Here is a 27,344-nt window from a genome sequence, read left to right as displayed (position 1 = left end):
CGTTTTTGCCCAGCTGAACTGGAGAAAATGAGTGGGGTGAAGGCGGGGGTTAAGAGGTTAAATCGAGCTGTTACAATACTTTTCACTCATGATGTGAATAAATTGAATACATTATGGGATAACAATCGCACCCAATCAGGAAGAATAACAAGTCCGTAGATCAGGATTTGATTTTTCACACTTTACCACAGGAGACCAGGACCGTGAATGTGATATGTCTCAGCCGGAATAGTCCACTTAAGTAATCCAATCCTCCCCCTTCTTTTCAGATACAGCTCCAACCAAACGACAGAGTGGCAGCCTGGGTCGCACGAACAAAGGTGCCCCCCCATTGCTTTTGCTACACATCATGGTGGCATTTAAACCTTGTGACTGAAACAAAGCTGATGTCTTTTGCAGCAGCAGCAGCAGCCATGACTCAGAGTAACGGGGAGCACCCACAACGAGGCCGAGCGGGACTGCAGCAGGTCAGGGCGAGGATCCGGGCGCGCTCCGAGATGGCCCGTAAGAGAGTGCAGAACATCACCAAAGAGGACGTCAAGAGGTGCTTCATGAAGAACGCGTTTGTCATATTCACCGTGTTAGCTGTTATCATCGGTGAGTTCCCACGCACACACACACGCACACACACACACACAATCTTGTACTTCTATCTTAGTGAGGACACTCATAGACATAATGTATTACCCAGACCCCAACTCTAATGTTAGGGCCCCTAACCCTAACTTTACCCTAATCTAAACCCAATTTTCTAACCCTAACCCCAAAAACCACACCCAGGCCCTCAAACAATCCTTCAAATAAGTGAGGACCACCCAAAATGTCCTCACTTTACAAAAATGTCCTCACTCCGTTAGCTAAAAACTCAAACGGGTCCTCACAATGTCGTAATTACAAGAACACACACACACACACACACACCTCCTGCCGAAACATGATAAACTGACGTGTCAGATTGTACAGTTTGGTGACTCATATAAAGAAGGCAGTTGTCCAGGATTATGGTGCTTAGAAGTTTCTACATACTTTGGGAAACTTTAGAATTGGGATTTCACATTTACAGTGAGAAGAAAAAGCAAGTACACTGTTTGAAATTTCTCACATTTCTGCCTAAATTGGTCTTAAAATGTAGTCTGATCTTCATCAAAATCATAAGAAAGAGTGAACAGTGTCTGCATAAACTAATACCACCCAAGCATTTACATTTTATCATATTTTCTTGGCCATAACATGTAAACATTCACAGGAGAGCGTGGAATAAGTAAGTACACCCCCTGAATCTAACTGAACAGCTGCAGTTTTGTTAAAAGGAATAGTCCAAGATCATCGTGAGCGTCTAATCTGCAACTACAGAAAAGCAGTTATTGCTGCAAAAGAAGGATCAGGCAGCTATTTAATACAAGGGTTCCCTTAATTATTGTGAATGTCTCAGGTCTTTCTGCAAAATATCTTGATAAACTTGTGAATTCATTTCTATTGATGATATCACATTGTCCAGGCCCTGAAGCAACAAAACAGCCCCACACCATGATTTTCCCTGCACCAGACAGTGAGGAGAGGGTTTTGATGTGGATGTGCGGTTCCATTTTTCCTCCACACATGACATTGTGTGTTCCTCCCAAACTATTCAACTTTGGTTTGTGAAAGAGCTCTTAGATGCTCCACATAGTAGTTAATAGTTCAAAACTGCAGCTGTTCAGTGAGATTCAGGGGGTGTACTTACTTATTCCACGCTCTCCTGTGAATGTTTACATGTTATGGCCAATAAAAATATGATCAAATGTAAATGTTTGGGTGGTATTAGTTTAAGCAGACACTGTTTATTTACATTCTTACGATTTTGATGAAGATCAGACCACATTTTATGACCAATTTAGGCAGAAATGTGAGAAATTCCAAACGGTGTAGTTACTACACGCTTTGGGTTTTTTCAGCTGTCTCCACCACTAAATGACATCAACAGGTGGGGAACAAGGAGACAGACTGAAACAAGTTCTGCTTCTAATCGAAGAACAACATTATTTCATGGCTCGGAGAACTTTAAACAGTGTGGAAAACAGGTGATGCAGACCTAACCTCTACTCCAAAGCTAAAAAATGATTATGTCTGAATATAAACCAGTCCACTGCTACTTAAGAGTTTGTCTGGTTGGTAAGACACATATGAAGCTTCAGCACTTGAAAAGATTATTATTACTTTTTCCAATGTATATTTAACCTCTTGCCATGCCCATTTTCTCCAGTTTGGTTTTACCCAAATAAGCTTCTTGTTTGGAGCTTACAGCCTATAGCCCAATGTAAATTCTCATTTGAAAGCTAAGGCCGAGAAAAACTGATCTGAACTGATATTAATCCTTGTGTTGTCTTCACTTTTTTATGTTCTTGTTCATCACATTTTTGCCACTTTTTTGTCATATTTTTGCTATTTTTTGGGTTAAAGGAATAGGCCATCGTTTTTACATACTGAGATATGCTCTTACCTCACTTTAGCCGAGTTAATATATCCCCGTCTGGTCTTTGTCCGTGCGCTCTGCCAGGCAAACGGAGCACATACGCAGCCTCTCCCACATGTCACATAGCTCCAAAAAAGCTCACAATAGAAGCTACCAAGCTCTTCCACGTGTTCCCTATTTAAATAAAGTTACGTGAAGTGTTTTCATGCGAAGTATATTTACACAGAAATGTAACGTGTCGATTTTATAAGCAGATAAAAAGGGGGAATATATTGTGAGGCGTAATGATACGAGGAGTAAAATGTCCGCGCAGTAACTCCTAAAGGTTATTGACGGAAGTGAGCGGGGGAAGTCTTTAGGAGTTACTGCGCGGACGTTTTGCTCCTCGTATCATTACGCCTCACAATATAGTCCCCCTTTTTATTTGCTTATAAAATCGACATGCTACATTTCTGTGTAAATATACTTCGCATGAAAACACTTCACGTAACTTTATTTAAATAGGGAACATGTGGAAGAGCTTGGTAGCTTCTATTGTGAGCTTTTTTGGAGCTATGTGACATGTGGGAGAGGCTGCGTATGTGCTCCGTTTGCCTGGCAGAGCGCACGGACAAAGACCAGACGGGGATATATTAACTCGGCTAAAGTGAGGTAAGAGCATATCTCAGTATGTAAAAACGGTGGCCTATTCCTTTAAGTTATTGTCACTTTTTGTTGCTCTTTGTGGCTTTTTTCCGTCATGTTTTCTTCCAGTCACCATTTTGACCCTTTTTTCAAGAAGCTTTAAGTCTTGGGTAATGCTAATGTTAAGAGGTTAATGTCAATTTTAGTGGATGATTTCTGATTACTTTTCAAACTGTTGGTGACATTTTCACGTTGATGAGATGAGGGAGAGTGACTTAGAAAGTGAACATTCAGTGCCTTCTCGAGATGCAACATATCGACAACAGTGTCTCAATAACAATCGCAACATTTTTGGAGGGAAAAGTATAATACAATACCACAGGCGTTCCAAAAGTGAGGCAATAAACGCCTTACTGTGAGGATGAACTCGCTCGTCGCTTTAAAGGCTCCATAAATCAAACAGTCCATTGGATTCCTAATTTACCCAAACACCCATTAACCCAGGAGTAGAGCACTTCCTAAATATAAGCGTCTAACCCTGACACCGTGTAACTCGATAAGGCAGCAGATGTGCGACCTGTGTGTGGCTGAATCACTTCCTACTGGGGGAGGGTCGAAGGGTAATGGCGCAGGTCAGGGGTCAGCTAAGGGCCAGTCTTAAAAGTCCGTCTAAGATTCCTTTAGTGTCTCATCCGGAGACTTTGTTTCTATTCTTCGCCTGTTGTTGAGATTGATGGGTTAGTGATGGTGAGGACTCTTTCTCTAAGTGTATTCTCCGACCTCTCCCTTTCTAATTAAAGGGATATTTCAGGATTTTTGACATAGGGCCTCATTTCCTAGTTATCCTAGAGTGTTGCTGATTTCTGGAGATATTTTTTTTGTAATTCATGCAGTTCTTATGTTTGAAGAGTTTCGTGGCGCTAGGCTAGTGCAAGGCTAGCGCATTTCTACGATATCAGCTAGCCTGCATTAAACGCACTCCACAGCAGTGTTAATTTCGTCGACTAAAATATTTAGTCTTAATTTTAGTCAATGTGATATTTTTGACGACTAAAATTGGACTAAAACTAAATTAAAAGTTTTTCGTGAGACTAAAACTATGACTAAAATGTCCAGATATTTTACTCGACTAAAATAAGACTAAATAAAAATGAAAAGGAGAGACTAAAATCATCCAAACTTCTATTAACCGTCTGAAAGAGCCTCAGATCATGTAAATCCTCTGCTAAAGGAGCAGCTCTGAGCTTTGTTCATGTGGAGCAGCTCCATGAAGCAGAGGAACAAGATTAAATATGATTATAATGAATATTATAAATGCAAAGTCGACTAAATTAGTCTTAAATTTAGTTGACTAAATTGACATGCAATTTTAGTCGACTAAAACTAGACTAAAATTAAATTACATTTTAGTCAAAAGACTAAGACTAAAACTAAATTAAAATATGTTGTCAAAATTAACACTGCTCCACAGAGCACCTAAGGCAAATCACTTATAACGCCAGACTAACCATATAAATGTCTGTGTCGATAGAGTAATTTTAACCATTTTCCATTTAAAATACCTTATATTTGAGCAGCATCTGCTTCGTGGTTGTATAAGCTACATAGCGGTGGAGTGATCTGCTAGAAAATAGTCCCTCAAAATGCGATCATTCATGTGATGCAAGGTCAGTTATATTCCAAAAATTATTCTATGGACACAGACATTTATATGGTTAGTCTGGTGTTATAAGTGATTTGCTTCAGGTGCTCTGTGGAGCGGGTCAGACTGTTTTTAATGCAGGCTAGCTGATAACATAGAATTGCGCTAGCCTTGCATTAGCCTAGCGCCACAAAACTCTTCATTATATATCAATATAAGAACTGCATGAATTACAAAAAAAAGTATCTCCAGAAATCAGCAACACTCTGGATAGCTTGGAAATGAGACCCTATGTCAAACATCCTGAAATATCCCTTTAACTCTCTCTACTCACAATGCATTTTTGTGTTTCTCATCAACACAAACATGATACAAAGTTTGAAAAGTACAGTCAGAAATCCTCCTGACATTTAATGTAAACGCAAATCTTTTCACAACAAGTGCAGAATCTACAAAACAGGAAGTGACCTCCCCCTCTCCTGGTAAGGCTTAATACCTTTTTCTGCAAACTGCATTTGTGGTTTCTGTTCCACATTGTTTTACTGGATACTTTTGTGCATCTTTGTTTTGTTTTTGTGGATTTGGTGGATTTGTTTTTTCCAAAATGGTCCTGAAGAAGCAGCTTTTTAAAGGTAGCCAAATGCTAGCTTATGAGCTAAACCCATTTGAGACCTACAAAATTCTTCTTCTGAGACACTGAAGAGGCACCAAGAGCCCCCACACCTGGAGCACAGCGGAGGCGTCACAAGAGGAGCTACAGGAAACAAAGAAGGGACAAACGAGGAGATGGTGAAACTGTTGTGGAGTGGAGGGAGCTGCAGGAGGAAGAGGAAGGAGGAGGTAGAGGAACTGACCAGTGCAGGACGCGAGTATATTTTTCCTAGGATAGTTGGTAGATCAACCAGTCACAAGTCATGAGAGTGAAACGTCACACATATATCAACCAATCAGCTTAACCTTGACCCTGCCCTAGCCACTAACCTTAAGGATATTGGGCTGGTGCCTAGCCTTAAGTTAGTCTCTGATTGGATGAAGAATGTCCACAGCTTCTTTTATTTCTTTCCATCTTATTACACTTTACAAAGGTGTTTTTTTTTAGCTTCAGAGCAGAGGATGAGTCCAGGCCTTTAAAGTGTGTGGTTCGGTCTGCATCATCTGTTTTCCATACATACACTGTTCAACCCCTTACCACCCGCCTTAAACGAGTGCATTTTCTCTAGTTCAGCTTTACCCAAATCTAAAATATTCTCGACTAGAGCTTACAGCCTCTAGGCCAGAGTAAACGCCACATTTGAAAGACCTACAAAGCTGATCTTAACAATGGACCTTGTAAGTGTTTGCTAGTGAAATGAAATAAGCTCTAAACTATTTTGTCCTGATTTCCGCGTGGACAGGAATCGCCCTGGGCTTCGCGATGCGCCGCTACCATTTCTCGCACAGAGAGGTGAGGTTCTTCTCTTTCCCCGGGGAGCTGCTGATGAGGATGCTGCAGATGCTGGTGCTCCCCCTGCTGGTCTCCAGTCTCATCACAGGTTTGGATCTGCAGACACATCCTTTGAATGAGCTGATGGTGGCTCAGTATGACATGATGCTTGTTTAGTTGTAAGGAGTGATTCACCAACCACAAAACATCACTCCTGACATGTTTTGAAGGAGCAGTTCAGTTATCAACACCTATTTTTAGCTCAGAGTGAGATGCCTCAGATTCCGAAAATACTACGTGCCTTCTGGCACATACATTTCATTACATTACATTCTATTCAGAGTCACAAAGTATAGTTTTGACATTTTAAACCTTTTCACAACACCTAAAGGAAATAGTATCATTCATGGTGTGATTTTAAAGGCATTTGAGTTAAGAAATAGCAAAGGTTGTGATTATTTTCGGCGTAAACAAAAGAAAAACCTCTCCTTATAATCTTATTTATGTATCAACCAGCAAATCTTGAAATTAGACCTTCCACAGACATTCTGTCTTCTCTCAAGTGTTAATGCTCCTGCAGTGTTGGGAAGAATACTTTGAAATTGTATTTAGTTACAGAATTCGGAGAATACTTGTCCAATCAGAGTATTCTGAATACTTAGAATACTTTCACATTTATTTGCTTTATATCCAGTGTTGGGCAAGTTACTTAAAAATTGTAATATGTTTGTATTACATATAACTGTTTCAAAAATGTAGCCGAGTTACATTACTTTAAGTTACTTTTGAGTTACTTTTGGCAAAATCTAAACTAGATAGATAGATAGGATCCCGAAGGAAATTGTGCATTAGTCTCTTGCTTAAAAAAAAGCAATAAATACAAGAGACATTTCAATTCAAGACATTTCCACCTCTCCACACCCTCTGCTCCTCCCTGACCTGACTCTCTTATAAAGCCTGATGGCATGTGGGACAAAGGAGTTCTTCAGTCTGTCCTTGAAGCGGAGTCTGGAGCCCGGAGACCGAGTTAAGGGGGTGGCTCTGATTGGACAGGATCGCCCTGATATTAGAGAGCTCCCTTTGCTCCACCACCTCCTCCACTCAGTCCAGGCCCAGTCCAACCACCGAACCTGCCTTCCTAATGAGCCGGTTCAGCCTCTGAGTGTCCCGTTTCCTTGCGCTGCCCCCCCCCCCCAACAACCAACAGCATAAAAAAGAACACTGGACACAATAGACTGATAGAACATGAACAATAACTTTGAACAGATGCTGAATGAGGCCAGCCTTCTAAGAAAGTACATCCTACTGTGCCCCTTCTTGTACATGCTCAGTATTCTAAATACTCTCAAATGGAAGAGTAACTATTCCATTCCATTCCATCACTACCCAACACTGCTCCAATGCCTGTTTGAAATGTGCACTGTGAAACTCAATAAATCAATTGGAAAAGCATATTTTACTTTTCTCAGGTAGTTGTAATTCCATGTATTGTTTCACTCATACATTTTTCGCCTGCACTTTTATGCTCTCCAGACTCCAAATCCTGCTTGGCATGCCTGAGTCGCTCTGAAAAGAGAAGCGCAGCTCATAAAAATCCAGAGTGTGACGCGTGCAGCATATGGAGAAGTGTAGTGGTCCAGGCGTGTTCTCCGTGTACGATGGACTGAATTAAGTGTTTATTGTTTGCTCCTTGACTGGTCAGGTCATGTGCCTCCTGTGAGGCCTGCGAGCGGCCCGGTGGTTTATTCAGCCGCTGCGCTCTGTTGTTTTTGGGTTCAGTAGTGGACTGGGTTACACTGACCTCATAGGAGAGGGATAAGGCGAGTATGGGCTGGAAAGAGAGATATCATATGTTAAGTTCATCGGTCACACTCAAGTACAGGGCAAAACGAAATGAAGCCTCAATGAGAAATGTCAAAATGAATGAAGGAAGTACCGATTCTGAAAAGAGGCAAAGGCACCGAGTTCTTAGAATTCAAAATCAATCATGTGGCCAAAAGGCAGAACAAGTTGTTACATAACCTGGTTGAACCTCACAGGGCTGTACTTGAGCCAAGCTTTGTCCAGAGGTTTCAGCCTATTGCTGGGTTGCAGGTTCTAGTACAGGGGGGTCAAACTAATTTTGGGTCGCGGGCTGAAATTCAGCTCCCACGGCAGATCGTGGGCTGAATATAATACAGAAACATTTTCCAATAAATGAATAATAATAAGCTGTGATTTGGTCAAAGCCCCAACTTGACTGTAGCTTCATTAATAACAACGGCTCACACTTGTATTACACTTTACAAGCCTGTGTCTCAAGTTCCTCAAATGCATAGATGTATAGATGCAAGTTTTATACTCACTACTGCCACCTCAGGTCTTAGGCGTAACTGCATGTTCTATATTTGTTTATTTGTTTATTTATATGGATCCCATTAGCTGAGAGCAATAAGCAGTCAGCTAGTCTTCCTGGGCCCATTCCAAACAGCTTTTACATGTTCATACAAAAATATGTATATGCAGTATTTAAAAAAACAAGTATAATAACGTGTATATTTTTGGCTTGAAATGTACATAGATTTAAACATTCATATTACAAACTTACAAACATGATGCTTCAGATTATTTTTGAATAGTACCTTATTTCTAAGTTAACGAATTCCAACTGGAATACGGTTCCAGGTAGATATAGCTCTATAGAGAACCGTTTTCTTTGTGAATTGAGTTTTAGGATGTTGTGTTATTATATGACCTTTGGACGCCATTCTAGTATTTTGCTTATGCACAGAGTTTAATTAGGACAATTTGATTGAATATAAAAACAGGCATTTTGACTGATCGGCTGTTGTATGTTTAGGTGCCCAATGTGACTTGTATTCTTTGACTTAGATTGAGCCATGACAAATTAGAATACATGTGCTCTCTGTTAGTTTTAATTGAGCATCCAAGGACAAGTCTTTTTAAGCTCGTGCATGACGGCACTTGACGGACTCGAACTAACAACTTTTTGAGTGACAGTGCAGAATTTTAGAGGCAGTTGTGGTGAATAGGTCTGGGCTTCTACATATTCGGACATTGCTGGAACATGTAGGGGGAAGAAAATACATAATTTTAACATTTTTAAACTCCATATTGTCCCTTTAAGATTATAAAAAAAAAAAGGTAACAGGTATAAAGTGATGAGTATATAAGATATAAAGTGCATATTTACATAAGTGAGGAGGACACAGGACACAATAGAAGTGACAAATGGGATACATATGGGGATGGAGGGTTGCGTGATTGGATAAATAAATAAAACAGAACTAAATGAAAGGGGTTGGATCATGTGTGATTTAATAAAGATCTAATAAAAAGTGGGTTTGTTGGAGCAAGTACTCTGCACGGCTTTTTAAAAAACCTTTAGAGCCTTGGTGCAAAGAAACAATAGTTAAAACTGTAAAGAGCAGCTTTCCTGGTTATGTATGTTCCACATGGTGCCCTGCAGTGGCTTGTTGTGATTGGGAGCGGACACAGAAGAATCAGGAAGACAAACCAAGGGGAATTTTTAATAAGTTGTTTTAGATCAATCATTTGATAATAACAAAGTACAGAATAGTAATCAAGATGTGTTTGAAATTCTTATCCAGTATCTGCAAAAACCATGACACCCTCACTTTCACATAATAACAAACTCTTATGCCATTGTAGCAATAAATCTCAGCTTCGAGCAGCCACAATGTTCATGGACTGTCTCTGTGCACACGTGGCTTGAGTAAGCGCAGGCCGTGATCCAAGGAGGTCGCTCTCGTTACGCTCTAATCCCACTCAGACACACGGATGTTTCCCTTTTACAGACCAACCCCTCGGGCGCTTCTCGCTCTTTCTCCTGTTGACAATAGATTTCAGGGCGATCAAACGTGGAGCTACGGGACGAGTGATGTCAGCGTCCCATGATAGAGCAGTTGTTATTGAAGGGATGACACCGCCCCGTTTGATAAAGATCCTCTTGTGCCGCGACGTCTTCTGACATCAAGTCACGTGACCGGGACATAGAGGTTCACAGAGAGCGCTGTTCTACGGTCCACAGCTTTGTAACTTTGTATTTGTTCTAGCGAAATGGGGAACAGCCCGTGACGCGTTTTGGGTTGACTTTTCCGCAGACATTTGAGTAAACACGCTCCCAATCCAAACAAACTGCCCATAGAAGTGAAATGCGCCTCTGTGTGGGAGACGTGTGTGTCTGTTGGAGGGGTTTCTTGTGGATTTTGAGTCTGTGGCACACATCTGAGCAGACTGTGGGGAGTGTGGAAAGAAACTATTGGAGAGATGAGTTGGAAGGATCAATACTGTCTTACGAAAACAGCATGGCACTCCGAAAGCTACTGGATCCTTTTACCCTATTCATGTCTACACAGTGGGTCCAGAAAGTTTTCAGTCCGCTTTCAATGATTCGTAAAGACAAATACTTCAGTGATCAGACTGTAATTTATGCGTGTCTTTCGAGTAGTCTGACTTCCAAGAACATACCGCAAAATAGTAACTTTATTGACACTTTATTGCTCAAGGCGTCACCAGCTTTTCTCTCCGCCTCATAACCACAGAGTATTTAAAAAGACCAATGTGGACAGAGGGAACTTGGAAGGAGAGAGTGGGGGAGAGCTGGTCAGGAGCCCATATGAAGGATAAATGGCTAATGAAATGGAGCAAACAGTGGTAGAAACAGAGGGGTCACTGGAGGGTGAGCATGTTGTCAGCACACACTAGAAATAGATCCTAGAGGTCGACCGATATGGGTTATTCTCAGGACGATGCTGATTTTTTTTCTCGGCCGTTGTTTTTGACTGATATTTGTGGCTGATTTTTCCACAAATATCAGTGGCTATATATATCATGTGGCTGGTCTATAATATACGGGCTCTGAAAACAATACATAATATTAGATATAGAGATCCATCAAATCCACCTTTTATTAAATGTAAGTTGCTCAAATTTGAGGATATAGTAGACTATAATATCCTTCAGGTTTTGTATAAAGCAAAAAGAAAAATATTGCCAGTGAACATCCAAGAAATGTTTGAGAAAAGAGAAAGTCACTATAATCTGAAAGGAACAGACATCTTTAATAAACCCAGGTTCAATTTTAAAGCAATGGAACGAACTGTTACAGTGACAGGAATCAGTTTATGGAATAAACTTCAGAAAGAAGTGAAAAAGTCAGATTCTCTCCTGGAGTTCAAAAAACACATAAAAGCTACAATGTTAAAAAAGTATGAAGTACTTGGACATGAATAATGTGGAATATTTGATTTAAAAAAAACATGAATAGGATGGTTTGTTTCTTTTTGACCATTTGTAAACATTCATGAATACTAAGGTTCTGTATTTTATATATTGTAAATAGCTGAATATAGAATACAAAAACATCTGTAAATACTGTAAATACATATACAAGACTGTAATTATATGTATATAGACATGTATACACACCGTTTTCCAAAGGACAATGGTGTGACAAGTGTAAAGTGTGAAGTAACTAAAGGGGCAGATATTATGAGACTTGTTCTTCTCCTCTGCTCCGTTTCATTCATACTGTGTTGGCATGGTGTTTTTATGGTGATTGTATGACATCACTTTTGAGTGAAATAAATAAATAAAATGAAAAAATGAAATGTTAAAAAATAAATGCTTGGCCACTCCAAAAGTGGCCAATTTTGTTTTATTACTTTAGGTCAAGGTTGGGCAATTCATTTTCATAAGGGGCCACATGAGAAGCCTGAATTGACTCAATTCACTCGAAATTATTCTGCTCAACTTTATCCTATTGTACATTACACTAAATCGTGTACTTTGAATTGCTGACACCTACTGTTATTATAGGACTATTGTAATATCTGCAAATATTTAGTCATATCGAGCCAAGGACGCGCATGTTTGTGCATCGTTATTGGCTTGTTGTACTATGTGGCTACGCTAGTTCCTCTGAGCTGAAGTTGTGGGAGCTAGTACTTCCTGTTCGTATTAATTTCCATTAAGATTAGCTTAGACGCGTTCGAATCATCGTATTTCCTACAGATTCTTTGGTGGACAGGGAGTTCCTGGTAGATGATCACTTACTGCAGGTTAACGGGTTGCTGTACATTGTAAATATTTCAGTATGTTTATAAGGATCAGTGAGTTTGTCTTGAAGCTAAAGGCTAACATTTAGGCATGTTAGCCTTTAGCTTCAAGACAAACTATCAATCCTTTATGATCACAGGTGTCTCCGATCTGAACTCGTTACATCCTACATCAAGATTTGAACACACAGTAAATGATCATCTACCGAGAACTCGCTGCCCACAACATAATCTTTAGAAAATATGATTATTATTCCAGGAAAAGAATACAGGCAGGAAGTAATGGCGCTCACAACTTCAGGTCAGAGGAATTAGCATAGCCATACCGTTCAACAAGGTGATTTAACTTCTTATCCTCGTTGACTTCTACCATCGCACTGAAAGCACCACTGGGCGAAATGAAACGATGGACTGTAGCAGGGTCTTCAAGTAAATTCGGCCCAATATATCTGCAGGCCTATATATTGGTCGACCTCTAATAGATACCACTGTAAAATGGAGATTAGTATTCATTCATGCTTAGTTTGTAATGAAGTTTATTGTACATTTTAGAACCAAATATGAAATAAAAAAATCAATTTGGCTGAAGAAACGGCATACATTACCTAAAGACTAATTGGGAGAAGAAATAATAGAGAAACTAAAGTCATCAATAGACGGCAACTTGCAAAACAAAAATGGCATGACATGACGTGCATTAAATTTTTTCTGGTCTTTTTCTGGTTATGCATGTTTCACTCACACACACATACATTTGTTTATTTTAGGTCCTTTTCAGACTTGGTTTAGCTCTGATTCAATCTTGAACTAAGCCTCGTGGTTCTTGAAAGTCAATTATTTTATGAGGTGTGAGTACTTTGAACACATGGAAATGTAATGGTCACCGGTTTGAACACCCTTTGAAGTATGAATTGCTTTAAATGTTTTACACAGAATGTTTTTATACGCATGTAATCTACAGAGTGTTGCAGTTGTCCGGTCAGTGAACCTCTTCATGCTGCCCTCTCTTTAAACTCCCCCCACCCCCAAAGCTGGCCTACTGTTGTGTTTGATGAACATTCCCCGTCCCAGACAGAAAGTCATTCTCCGTGAGTCCTTTTGAAAAGATGAAATTGGTGAGGCTGGGCCTGCAGTTGCCCAGACAATCATTGTGTGCATGAGGAGCTGACTAAGTCAACAAGCTTTCCCAGGGATGTCAGAAAAGGAATAGGAGGCGACAGGAAGAATAGAGGCGCCAAAGGAAGAGGACTGCAGTAATAAGGGCACAAGTGGGGTATTCAAAAGTGAGACGAGGTTTAGGGGTGGACCGGACGAAGGCATGGCAGGGGGGTCAGAAGGCATTCTTTAAAACAGGGGAACAGGCAACGTAAGGCCCGGAGGTGAAATCTGGCCCTCCAGTGTAAAATGCTAAAACTACTGTCAGTCCCTTTGAAATGTCCATGGATGCTCTCAGAAACTTCTGTAAGGTCATACAGATGTATATATAATATAGAAGCTGCAGTTACTCGTATGACCTGAGGTGGCAGTAGTGAGGATAAAATGGCCAACTTGCATTTAGATTCAAGATTTTTTATTTGTCAAACCATTTGAATGGTTTGAAATTATGTTTCTCTTTTCCTTGATTGTGGAGGGGGGAGGGGGGAGGGGGGGGGGGGGGGGGAAGAGGGGTGGGAGGGAGGGCAGGGAGTTCAGCTTCCCAATGACCCTGTGTACGAAACTGTCCCTCAGTCGTCTGGAACTGACCCGTAGATTCCGCAGTCTCCTCCCTGAAGGCATAACCTTGAAGCGTCTGTGTCATGGGTGCGAAGGGTCCCCTTTGTGGGTGAAACGGGTGGAGGACATGTCCTTGATATAGGGGAGAGGGGCTCCACAGATCTTCTCCGCTGCTCTCATGATGCGCTGGAGGCTCCTCCGGCAGGAGGCAGTGCTAGCGCCGTGCCATGGAGCTGGTCAGGATGCTCTCTATAGTCCCTCTGTAGAAGAACCACACAGTGATGGAGCTGGTCAGGATGCTCTCTATAGTCCCTCTGTAGAAGAACCACACAGTGATGGAGCTGGTCAGGATGCTCTCTATAGTCCCTCTGTAGAAGAACCACACAGTGATGGAGCTGGTCAGGATGCTCTTCATAGTCCCTCTGTAGAAGTTGGACATAACGGAGGCTAGCTCCTTTTAAAGTGTATTTTGTAGCGTCTTTTGTTACTTTGTCCAGTCATAGTACTGTATTCTGAATACTTTGAATACTTTCATGTTGATTTGCATTATAATCATTCATAAAACAGATGTACGTTTCAAAACATGCAGCTAAACTTGCTTCACTAGCTGTTATGAACGTATTTGTTGTTAATTAGAAATGTAAATGCACTAAAATGCCCCTACAGCCCAGAATGATGTAGAACTAAACTTTTATTGCTATGAATAGGAAAGTGTATTTTGAATACCCTCAAATAAAAGAGTAACTTTACCAGAATACAAATGTTCAGTTACCCAACACTACGTCGTTTAGTGTAGATGATACTAGAGCTGCTGTGATCAGAGTAAACCTGGTGAACGTGTCTGGGCTTTTTTGTTGCCGTCGTTATAGGTTTTGGGGAGTGCACTCTCTGGATCAGTTACTTTGTTCTCAAACAGGTCCATAATTCCATTTACCGTCATCTGTTTGGCCTCTCCACCACCAACCCTGACAGAGTCTATTCAGGGCATAACTGAATCATGGCAGAGCCTGCTAATCTTTGCTCCCCATCGCAGACTCCCAGGCCAAATTAAGTTTTGTGAACCCCTGCTGTGTGATACATTTGTTTGATTAAAAGACTGCAATCGTTTCACAGCTTCTTCCTGTTCAGCAATTGTGTGTAGAGGATGATAGTGTTTGAGATATATATTATGGAAGCAGCCAGGATGTCACAAGTTGAACATTTTCTCGAGTTCGGCTTTACCCAAATTTTCTTCTTTTTCTACTCCTTCTTTTTCTCCTTCTTCTTCTTCTTCTTCTCCTTCTCCTCCTTCTCAATCTTCTTCTCCTTCTCCTCCTTCTCAATCTTTTTCTCCTTCTTCTTCTCCTTCTTTTTCTCCTTCTCCTTCTTCTTCTCCTTCTTCTTCTTCTCCTCCTTCTCCTTCTTCTCCTTCTTCTTCTTCTCCTTCTTCTTCTCCTTCTTCTCCTTCTTCTTCTTTCTTTTTCTCCTTCTTTTTCTCCTTCTTTTTCACCTTCTTCTCCTTCTTCTTCTTTTTCTCCTTTTTCTCCTTCTTCTTCTTCTGCTTCTTCTTCTTCGTGTTTAGTAATTGGGGAAAATGAAGCGCATGGCAGACACTAAACAAGGAGAATATGTAAAATCCACACAGAAAAACCTTGCTTGCCCCCGTAACTAAAATGGACCCAAACCTGACCATCCGTGGGTGGCAGTTACAGACTGAGAACGAGGGAGGGAAGGACGAGGAAGAGGATCAAAGAGAACGGCACAAAGACTTAAGTCCTGAGCATGTGGAGACAAGAGGACAGACACAGGGCCTCAGCCGGGCCCTGGGTCGGGCACACACACACACAACACTATTGTCCGTGGCCCACATACATCTCCCGACACACAAAAGCCTCTTTTCCTTGTCCCTCTGCGAATAAAGATAAAGTCCCTAATAGGAGGTGACACTTTGAAAATACGCTGCCTCTGTCACGCCTTTCAAGAAGCTCGTCTGCTGGTAAATCCACGCTGAATGGACGTATTTGTTGAACAGGGTCATGGCTAATGAGGAATGTGCACAACTTACTTTGTACCGCACTCGTAAACAGAGTCGCCAAAATGTCCACTTGCATAAGATAATAGTGACTCGTTTAGTCTCTTCACTCCCACCTGAACCAAGCACATGTTCTCCAGTTTAGCAGTACGCAACAAAAATGTGACAGAAAATCGACAAAGAAGCAATAAATGAGCGACAAAAACGTGCCAGAAAAGCAACAATAAGTCGATTAGTTGACAACTATTTTAGTTATCAAATAAATGTTTCCTTGCAAGCACCGACTCATATACAGCAGTGTTTTGTACATTGAGCATTTCAGAAAGCAGAATTGGCACTAAGAGCCTCCAAAAACACTCACTTTAAGTTTACTCCATTAACATGTCCTCAAGCGGCGCCACTTAACTCATTGACTGCCAATGATGTCTATAGACGTCAATTAGATTTTTCAATGGGAATAGTTGAAGCAAGGTTACAAGGACAAGTTATTTTATTAAGTCACTAGGTGGCAGCATTGCCCTTTCATTTTCTCAGCTTTTTGTTCAGAAAACAGCATTATGGGTGATTTCACCTATTTTCTACTGAAGATTTCTAAAGAATGGAATGAGGTACAAACAAACTTTTTTTTAGATAAAAGAAGAGAGTCTAGTCTTTCTTTTGGTGGGTTTCGTGTTGAGATAGACCTAGACCTACATTTTCTGTGGGTTTTGAAAATATCCTGAAAAACCTTTGGCAGTGGGGAGCTCTCTGATTTGAAAATGGCTGGCAGTCAATGAGTTAAAGGGACTATACAGAGTTTAAAAATGTTAAAACTAAGTATTTTCCTCCCCCTATGTTCCAGCCATGTCCTATTGTATAGAATGAGCTCAGACCTGTTCACCACAACTGTCACTGAAAAAGGTGTTAATTCGTGTCCGGAGTGCCGTCATGCACTTAAAGGAATAGGCCACAGTTTTTTACATACTGAGATTTGTTCTTACCTTAGCTTAGACGAGTTCATTTGTACCTGTCTGGTCTTCACGCGTGCCCTCAGTCACGTAAACACAGCACAGACGGCGTTAGCATTTAGCCTCTCCTCCTCTCCTCTATAGCTCCAAACGAGGTGAAGATTGAAGCTACCAAACTCTTCCACGTTTTCCCTATTTAAATATGGTTACGTGAAGTGTTCCGCTACAAAGTATATTTACTTGGTTGTGTAAGCAACGCAGCGGCGGAGTGATCTGCTAGAAAATAGTCCCTCAAAATGCGATCATTCATGTGATGCAAGGTCAGTTATATTCCAAAAATGATTCTATTGACACAGACATTTATATGGTTAGTCTGGAGTTATAAGTGATTTGCCTCAGGTGCACTGTGGAGTGGGTCAGACTGTTTTTAATGCAGGCTAGCTGATACTATAGAAATGCACTAGCCTAGCACTGGCCTAGCGCCACAAAACTCTTCAAATATAAGAACTGCATGAAATACAGAAAAAAATATCTCCAGAAATCAGCAACACTCTGGATAACAAGGAAATGAGGCCCTATGTCAAAAATCCTGAAATATCCCTTTAACTGGTGCTGGCGAATCCAAAACCTGGATTATGCATTTGCACCTTTGTCATCATCACAGACATTTGACACCTTATATTTGAAAATATTTGTTTTTATGAAGTGAGTATAATAGTGCCTCTTTGTGGTGTGCAGATGTGCTTTTCTCATCACTAAAGGTCAGAGGAGGATTATATTTCTTGCCATGCTTTGTTCTCTCAGATATTCAGCCAGATAAATCAAAAGGGTGTGCTTCACCTTCTTTTACTCGACTTTTTCCCATGAATGTAAGCGCCCAGACATAATACAGTTTGTGTTGAGGTACAAAACAGCCTGTTATGTTGTTGTTTTCTCTGTGCTTCATTGTTGCTGTTTGGGGCTGTGTGTTGTAGGAATGGCAGCTCTGGACAGTCGTGCGTCCGGTAAAATGGGCTTGAGAGCAGTGTTGTATTACACCTCCACCACCGTCATCGCCGTCTTCATCGGGATTGTCATGGTGCTCGTCATTCACCCGGGGAAAGGATCCAAAGAGGAGTTCACCAACCAGCAGAAGGTGGAGCAGGTCAGCCCAGCAGATGCCTTCCTGGATCTGATCAGGTAAACACAGCCAGGGGCGGATCTAGAAAATAAATCACGGGGTGGCAAGCAGGGTCGGGGATCATTTCTGGGGTGGCAACATGTTTTACAATGTCGACTGTTTATAGCAGGGGTACGAAGTTTTGCTTGATTGCAACGCATTTTTTTCCCCCTTTAGATGCAGGCTGAATCTACCAAAATTATATACATATAGCAGCATTGTCCATTTGTCCATAATATAAGTAGGGGGTGAAATTTTAACTTTTGTAAAAAAATCATCATCATGGGGACCACAGGAGTTGGCACAATAAAGTTGTTATAATTCTTTGTCCTGTCAATAAAGTACGAACCTCGAGTGACCCTCTGTAAGCACCCAAGTAGCTTCATGAATATAAAGTGCCAGGTTTGATGACTACACTAGACTTTAAACAGTTCCAGACAAGGACAAAACCTGGCTGAAATTAAGGGCATAGCAGCTGGGGGGGCAAGACCTTTACTAGGGGGCCCCCTTACCAAGGGCCTAAAGTTAAGAACCATTTTCTGCAAATGCCAGTGTTTTACATCAGTGGTTCTAAAGTGGTCTGGCTTCGAGATCTGCCATTACCTTAATAACAAGCTGCGACCCAAATAAAATTGTAATTAGTCATATATCTTATAAAATATTGTATTACCACATGTTTTTATTGAACAAGCCGTAGATTTGCTTTTAAGACTGAAATTATGATCAAAACAACCCAATAATATTAATTTGAACAGACTCCAGTGTGTTTCCATGTAGTTTCAGATGGAAAATATTGAAAAAAAAGTTCCCTACAGGCTTACACGACCCACTTTTGAGTCCCGACCCACCAGTTGAGAATCACTGTTTTACATTATATATGACCAAAGGGGATGTTCTGCAAAGACAGTTTAAAAAATACACTATAAAAACACACTATTTCTCGCATTTTTAGAGTACTTTAACAGGTATTTGATCCCTTGAGTGCATAATAATATTTCTCAAAATCATATTGGGGGCCAGAGGTTCTGTGCTGGAGGGCCGGATATGGCCCCCAGGCCTGACGTTGCCTACCCCTGCAGTATGGTATGGTATGGTATGGTTTTATTTAGACAGGGACAGTGCACAATTTAACATTGACCAAAAGGAAAGATGCATTGTACCAAGTTATAGCAAAAATGTTAGTTTCCACCTGTAGTCCCTGGGCAAGTTGATCTTACAGTACAAAAACTGATTTTAAATGTAGATGAATTCTTAACCATGGATTTATACATTTTAACATCATTATTAACATACATTTAAATCTGTTTGGAACATTAGAGCATTTTCTACCTTTTTCTAGTTGAACGGCCGCTCCCACATGGCATTGTTACAGATCATGAGCAAGTTTTTCTAGAAGCCATTTTTTAGTCAAATCTTTCGAATGTCGTACATTAATAATCTCTGTTGGCGTGTGTTCCACTGACCCAGTGCGATTACAGAGAAGGTAGATTTAGCAAAGGCAGATTTACATTTTGGGACGCTGCATTAGTTCGAGTCATTTTCTCAGTGGAGGTGCAGTGAGTGCATGAATAATTTTAAAAAGTAGGCAAACATGAGTGTAGAATATTAGGTTTTTATTAGTCAGAATTCCATACTTATTTAGTATTTGACAATGGTGATAGCGCTGGGTTTCTTTACATGGATCTTGAGCACATATAATGATTGAAGAGGCCCCAGAGCCGTTTTACAGCCGTGTGACCAACTCCATATACAATACATAAAAATCGAGTTCAGTGGGGGTGAAGGGGTTAATCTGCCATTACTTCAAAATCCATAAACAACAGCGCAATTGCAAAAGAATGACCCAGTGTGGTGGACATTTGGAATGTTGATAAACTGTCTCGCTGGACACGTGTTGTGATTGGTTTGTTGACAACGCTATGGAGGAAATGAAAGGAGGAAAACCAGTCACAGGCCTTTTCTGTAGAGCACAATGAGAACACTGTTGTGAAGATACTGTATCTTAAATTAGTTCTCCAATTTATGTTGCCTCCGTCTATTATTGTTTAAAGGGACTATACATAGTTTAAAAATGTTAAAATCTAGTATTTTCTTCCCCCTACATGTTCCAACAATGTCCTAATGTGTAGAATGAGCTCAGACCTGTTCACCACAACTGCCTCTAACATCCTGCACTGTCACTCAAAAAGGTGTTATTTCGGGTCCGAAGTCCCGTCCTGCACAAGCGTAATATAGAAGGTGCAGTTACACATATTGACCTGAGGTGGCAGTAGTGAGTATAAAATGGCTAACTTGCATCTAGCCCCTTTAAATGACAATTTTAATGTCCGACTTTGTTTGACCCAAAACATCAATGGTCTCATTCAAGAACACGAGCTTTGAACATCTGCAAATATCGATAAAAACTCATGAAACCTGTGCTGCAAACTGGATTGTTGCAAATCTGAATTTCAAGTCTCACAAAAATTTATTTTGAAAGGCTGATACGTTTTAGACAGGCAAATCACATGCGGTGAGAGGAGGCAGGTATTATATTTGCCAACAACTGCTGACAAACACTTTTATTGATACACCCGTGCAGTAGAATAGAATCGAAAACCTTTGCACAATGATTGCAGAAATGTGTCTTTCTCATTCTCATACTTACAGCAGTCATTGAGCACATCGGATACCCACACATACAAATACAGTGTTAATAGATTGAAGTCCATTTAGTTTACAGCAGACACCGCAATTTCACCTCATCAGAAGAAGCCGTGTGTCTGTTATTTGCACTGTAATGCCAATAATGTCAGATTTTTCCAGGTTGATGATGTATGTGATAAAATAAGGATAAGGGACTTTCTATCTTTTCAAGTATTACATAAAAATAGTAACTAAAAAACTGTCCAATCTTCTTTTCCAGAAACATGTTTCCGCCAAACATAGTTGAGGCTTGCACTAAACAGGTAATATGATTTACACTGAAATCATGTACATTTCTATTTATGCATTACTAAGTCTTTTTTGTTTGCATGTGATGTAATTCTATCTACAATGTTGTGACCTAGAAATGTCTTTGTCTCATCAGTACAAGACCCAGTATGCAAAGAGGGTGATCCATGTGAAGATGACCGTGAACGATTCCATATTCTCGCTGAACGGGAGTCAGGTGATTACCCGAGAGGAGCTGGTCCCTGTGCTGGGTACAGTGAACGGGATCAATGCGCTGGGGCTGGTGGTGTTCTCCATGGGCTTCGGGCTGATCATCGGATCAATGAGGGAGCAGGGCCAGCCGCTCAAAGACTTCTTCGACTGTCTCAATGAGGCCATCATGAGGCTGGTGGCGATCATTATGTGGTGAGTGGATTAAAGAGAATACATCCAGAGCTTCATAGGTGGCCACTCGACTGCTCTTCAACTCCATGGAATCATGGAACTGGTGGATGTCGGAGACCTTGTGCTCCTCCAACCTCTGTTTAAGAAAGCCCCACAGATGCTCAAAAGGGTTTAGATTGACGGGTGCGTTTAGGGTTGTTCTCATATTGGAGCACCTCTGTGGGACAGTTCTCAAAGGGAAGGGCTCATGTTGGTATGATGTTGGTGTGATGATTCTCATCAAGGGAACCATGGACAGCAAGATGGGACGTCAGCCTGTCAGTTTTAAGATCATAGAGTTTGCTGAAGACAAGCTGGATTGAGTCCAAGATGAGCTTTTGCGTTCAGATGTTGAGGAGGCAACAGTAAAAGTAAAAAAAAATCGGTACATCCAGGTTAGCAGAGAAAAATGCTAACGGCGCGGCAGCTACGCTAACTCCGGAAGTAGTGACTTTAGTAAATATGAAATTTTTAGCAGTAGGTGCGGCATTTTTGGCTAATGAGTCTGAGAAATAAGTAGGTTCAGTAATTCTCTGTTGAGTTTCAGAAATATCGATGGTTGTTTTTAAGAGTTTTTTATGTTTTTTTTTTGCATATTTGCCGGTCTGCTAGTGCACGGAAGCGGAAGTCGTGACGTCACACTTAACAAATGTATAGCAGTTTGACTCCTTTCCCATTGACTGGTTGGCACGGCAATAGTTTAAAATTGTTTCATCTATGTCACTTCCTGCCAGTGTCCAATAAGGAAGAACAAAGGAAAAAGCCACCGTTTTTCCATACTGAGATATGTTCTTACCTGAGCTTAGACGAGTTGATGCGTACCTGTCTGGTCTTTGTGCCTTTGGAAGAGCTTGGTCACTTCTAACTTCACCCCGTTTGGAGCTGTAGGAATGCATTGGTAGAGGCCAAATGCTAACAACATCTTTGGTTGTTTTGCGTGACTGAGGGCACACACAAAGACCAGACAGGTACGCATCAACTCGTCTAAGCTCAGGTAAGAACATATCTCGGTATGGAAAAACCGTGGCCTGTTCCTTTAAGGGCCATAGGTTCTATAGATACAGACGGCATCTCGTCATAGAAGGGGGCGTGGCTTCGCCGAGGGGGAAAATAGAATCTTTAGAGAAACACAATTTTCGACTTTTTTTAGCCATTTTCTGGTGGAATATGAACTTATTTATCACACACAAGTAAAGTGAAGTGTAAATCGGGCCCATATGGGTATTTTCTTACAGCAGATTGTTCAGTAGAAGTGAAAAAACGGCAGTTGTAGCTAGCGCTAGCTAGCCGTTAGCATTAGCCCGATGCAAACATGTAGCATCAGGTTAGCATTCTCCTTTATTTATGTATTTATGGGCTGTTGAACCACTTTGCTCCTCCCCATGTCTTTGTATCTTTATTTAGTATAAAACTATATTCAGAATTCAGCATTTGTTAAAGTCGTTTTTGAATAATTAAAGAAAGTCTTGATTTTTCTCCAAATTGTTTTCCCCCTTAACTGTTTTCAAACATGACCATATGGGCGATTCCAGAGATGCTGTTTGTATCTATGCTGGAGGGAGGGATTTGGCTCCCGGGTCTGACGTTGCCTACCCGTGTATTATGTTCATCTATTAAATGTTAGCGTTAATCTCGTCATAATCACAACACTTTCCGTCTGAAATGATTCACCCCTGGCTTGTGTTCTTGTTGCTGTTGGTCAGGTACGCCCCCGTTGGTATCCTGTTTCTGATTGCTGGGAAGATCATGGAGATGGATGATATCTCAGCCATGGGGGGTCAGCTGGCCATGTACACCGTCACCGTCATCAGTGGCCTCCTGGTGCACGCCATTCTGGTTCTGCCCACGCTCTACTTTGTGGTCACCAGGAAAAACCCCTTTGTGTTCATCGGGGGGCTGATGCAAGCGCTCGTCACCGCTCTGGGAACTTCTTCAAGGTATTCTATTGCTCTTACAAAAATAATCACCTTTCCCCCTTTATATAAACCTCAGCAAAGCATTATTTTTCTTCTTCTCTTAGTTCTGCCACTTTGCCCATTACCTTCAAATGTCTGGAGGAAAACAACAAAGTGGACAAGCGCGTGACCCGTTTTGTGCTTCCTGTTGGCGCCACCATCAACATGGATGGTACAGCGCTCTACGAAGCCCTGGCAGCCATCTTTATTGCTCAGGTTAACAATTATGACCTTAACTTCGGACAGATTCTCACCATTAGGTATGCAAATAAAGACACACACATTTCACTCTTTTGCAACATCATTCTGTACTTATATACTCGTATACTATTTAATAAATGTGTATCAAAAACATTAGGCTGATGGTCATAAATGTACACAAATGTTTGCTTATTTATTATAGGACGTGGTGTGTATTAACATTATAAGAATTACATTTTACTTTAATCCCTGTCTTACATTCCTGAGTTTATTAGCGAATCATAGACATGCAAGGTCTGTTCTGAACAAAACAAAACAAATGGCTTTCATAAGCAAAAAAGATTAAGTAAAAATCGCACAAAGACAGTGTGGACCTATTCCGGTGTCACTTTAAAGGAATAAGCCACCGTTTTTCCAAACTGAGATATGTTCTTACCTTAGCTTAGACGAGCATTAGCATTTAGCCTCTCCTCTATAGCTCCAAACGAGGTGAAGATAGAAGCTACCAAGCTCTTCCACGTTTCCCCTATTTAAATATGATTACGTGAGTAGTAATGCAGTAATATCTTCACTCCTATAGAATAAGTGGATTTGGCATTTCACCGAGCGCAAAGCATGCTGGTCCAGGTTAAAGGTCAGGACTACCCAGATCGTATCCCAAACTGTTAACATGACCGAGTGTGACATAGATATTGAATATTTTGAGCGTTGAAAATCGATGTTTTAAAAGAATTCTGTAAGAAACGGGGACAGTGTTACTGAGAGGAGATAAAGAACTTGTCGCATCACGATGTTCTGGATCTTTTCTTTCAGTAGGAAATGTGATGAGCACGTATGTGGCTCCATATGCAACACTGTGAGGTTCCTGTATTGCACTTGTGAATAGAGCAGAACTCTTCCATAGACTGATAAAGCTCACGTGGACAGTCGCACTGCAATGGAGAATGAATGCGAACCTGGCATATCGCCGTAAAACCACTTTAAGCGACGTAATAGTCGCTAAATAGCCGGTTGTTCTACTATAATAGTCTGGTTTTAATGGGCTTTGTTCTTTGACCGGAACATTACCGCGCATGCGCACGGACAATGCTCCTAAGATGTTATTACGCCATACAATATAGTTCCCTTTTTATCCGCTTAGAAAATCCACATTGTTTATTTTGTGTATTATACTTTGTAGTGTAACACTTCACGTAACCATATTGAGCTTGGTAGCTTTTATTTTCACCTCATTTGGAGCTATAGAGGAGAGGAGGAGAGGCTAAATGCTAACGCCGTCTGTGCTGTGTTTACGTGATTGAAGGCACGCGTGAAGACCAGATAAGTACACATGAACTCGTCTAAGCTAAGGTAAGAGCATGTCTCAGTATGTAAAAACAGTGGCCTATTCCTTTAAGTAAGTGCTTTATTTGTCATTGTACAAGCGTATAATTAGTGTTCAGGTGTACTACTCACTTACTCACTCACTCACTTACTTACTTACTTACTTACAGAATCGAGAGGCAAAGCTTTTACAAACGCTGGTTATTAGACACCATGGAGGTACAAAGTGTAAATAATAGGTGGATACTTGACAAAATCTTTTACATTTGAGTGTTGTGCAGCAGAGAAGCGTCTGATTGGATCGACACCAAACTTGTGAGTGAAATGAATTGTCTTGAGCCAGACGCTTATGTATGAGTGGCTCAGTCGCAAAAAGCATGCATTTCTTATTTTATTCTAGCAGTTAACAGTGCTCTCTATTGTTCCTGGTTCTGTGGTTAAATCGACTGAAAATAAAGCTGTATCACATAGCTGAATAAAACAGAAACATATTTTTCATAGGTCATTCTGAAAATGCCCTTTTTTTAGCACTAAAATTGGCTTTGAATATTTTGCTTGGCACAAATGTTTTTCTATGCACATAAAAGTGTTGTGGTAGTGCTCTGTTATTATCCTTTGGTTTATGACACGACTGTTTCTTTACCAAACCAGTGACCATAAGGTCCCGTCTGGAAGAAACAACTAACTGCTTGAATAAATGTGGGCAGCTTTTCATTTCACACAGTTATAATTCTCTCTCCCCCTCAGCATCACTGCCACGGCGGCTAGCATTGGTGCAGCTGGAATCCCTCAGGCTGGACTGGTTACCATGGTGATAGTGCTAACATCTGTCGGCCTGCCCACCGATGACATCTCGCTCATCATTGCAGTCGATTGGTTCCTGTGAGTATGGCCTCTATGGTGTTGCAAAAATTTTTACGTAACAAGTCAAGTTGTTCTTTTTTTTTGCATTTGGCCTTTGAACATTTACAACATTTGGCAGCTGTCCCTCAACCCCATTTGTTTTTTATTCACTCACACCCACTTCCTCCAAAGTTTATGAAAATCCATGTGATTTGGGACAGAGTAGAGATAGTTACTCATATATACGCGTAGCTAACAGTATAATTCCGGCATTTCGAATATTAAAGGGGCTGGATGCAAGTTGGCCATTTTATACTCACTACTGCCGCCTCAGGCCATATTTGTAACTGCACCTTCTATATTAAAGGGATATTTCAGGATTTTTGACCTAGGGCCTCTTTTCCTAGTTATCCAGAGTGTTGCTGGTACCTGGAGATATTTTTTTTTTGTAACTCATGCAGTTCTTATATTTGAAGAGTTTTGTGGCGCTAGGCTAATGTAAGGCTAGCACATTTCTATGGTATCAGCTAGCCTGCATTAAAAACAGTCTGACCCGCTCCACAGTGCACCTGAGGCAAATCACTTATAATGCCAGACTAACCATATAAATGTCTGTGTCAATAAAGTAATTTTAACCATTTTGCATTTAAAATAACTTATATTTGAGCAGCATCAGCTTTGTGGTTGCGGAGTGATCTGCTAGAAAATAGTCCCTCAAAATGCGATCAGCAACAGTTTCAAATTGATATCTGTAAATATACATTTTTTCCCTATTCACCTGCAGTGTCTCGCCTTAATGCAGGCTAGCTGATACCATAGAAATGTGCTAGCCTTGCACAAGCTTAGCGCCACGTAACTCTTCAAATATAAGAACTGCATGAATTACAAAAAAAAAATATCGCCAGAAATCAGCAACACTCTGGATAACTAGGAAATGAGGCCCTACGTCAAAAATCCTGAAATAAGCTTTAGGTTTGTGCATGACGGCAATTCGGACCCGAAGTGACACCTTTTTGAGCGACAGTGCAGGATTTTAGAGGCAGTTGTGGTGAACAGGTCTGAGCTCATTCTACACATTAGGACATGGCTGGAACATGTAGGGGGTAGAAAACACTTGGTTTTAACATTTTTAAACTCCCTATAGTCCCTTTAAGTATTGAGCATAAAAAAACTGATGTACCTTCTAACACTAATCGTCTTATCTCTCTGTGTGTTTGCTCAAGGGACCGATTGCGTACAACCACCAACGTGCTGGGAGACTCCATTGGGGCTGGGATAGTGGAGCACTTGTCTCGTCATGAACTGCAAAAGAAGGACCCAGAGGTCGGCAATTCTGTGTTGGAGGAGGCTGACAAGAAACCCTACCAGCTCATAAGCCAGGAAAACGATCACGAGGGCGAGAGGCAGCGTAACAGCGAGACCAAGATGTAGTGGGAAAACTGGTCCATGTGTTCTGAGGAAAGCTCTTGCACTGTTTTAAACCATGTTATCAATAGGTTCATGTTCTACAATGCGATGATGTTAAACGCTCAAGATGGAGGGCCAGGGTCAATAACTGTATGGGAGGGTTATCATCTTTGAAGGAAATACCAAACTGAAACTTCATAGTTGTTC

The 27,344-nt window shown here is 40.9% G+C and overlaps 1 protein-coding gene across 2 annotated transcripts; it reads left to right on the top strand.

The window, feature by feature from the left end:
- The first annotated feature begins 197 nt into the window (after window positions 1-197).
- Window positions 198-27,344, top strand: LOC306960178 (excitatory amino acid transporter 1-like). Of its 2 annotated transcripts, none has more exons than XR_013792657.1 (10): window positions 198-320; window positions 400-597; window positions 6,113-6,250; window positions 17,867-18,071; window positions 20,957-20,999; window positions 21,122-21,390; window positions 23,112-23,345; window positions 23,429-23,579; window positions 25,635-25,769; window positions 26,954-27,095. XR_013792657.1 is itself a non-coding variant. In XM_079552540.1 (10 exons), the coding sequence occupies exons 2-10, from the start codon at window positions 414-416 to the stop codon at window positions 27,159-27,161; spliced, it is 1,611 nt and encodes a 536-aa protein (XP_079408666.1). In that variant the 5' UTR covers window positions 198-320; window positions 400-413; the 3' UTR covers window positions 27,162-27,344. The 2 variants fall into 2 exon arrangements, 1 of the variants encoding a protein (XP_079408666.1); XM_079552540.1 differs by having other exon boundaries at window positions 23,429-23,623; window positions 26,954-27,344.

This window comes from Gobius niger (genome assembly GCF_951799975.1).
Source record: "Gobius niger genome assembly, chromosome: 1".
NCBI classification, from domain to species: Eukaryota; Metazoa; Chordata; class Actinopteri; order Gobiiformes; family Gobiidae; genus Gobius; species Gobius niger.
Note: the sequence above shows the minus strand (reverse complement) of the source record. Positions and strands in the feature narration are given on the sequence as shown.

Excerpts from the sequence above, each read along its gene's own strand:
- LOC306960178 (XM_079552540.1), top strand. The coding sequence starts at position 414 with ATGACTCAGAGTAACGGGGAGCACCCACAACGAGGCCGAGCGGGACTG. Across the intron at positions 18,072-20,956 it reads GCCTTCCTGGATCTGATCAG|AAACATGTTTCCGCCAAACA; the intron begins GTAAACACAGCC and ends CTTCTTTTCCAG. Across the intron at positions 23,346-23,428 it reads GCTCTGGGAACTTCTTCAAG|TTCTGCCACTTTGCCCATTA; the intron begins GTATTCTATTGC and ends TTCTTCTCTTAG.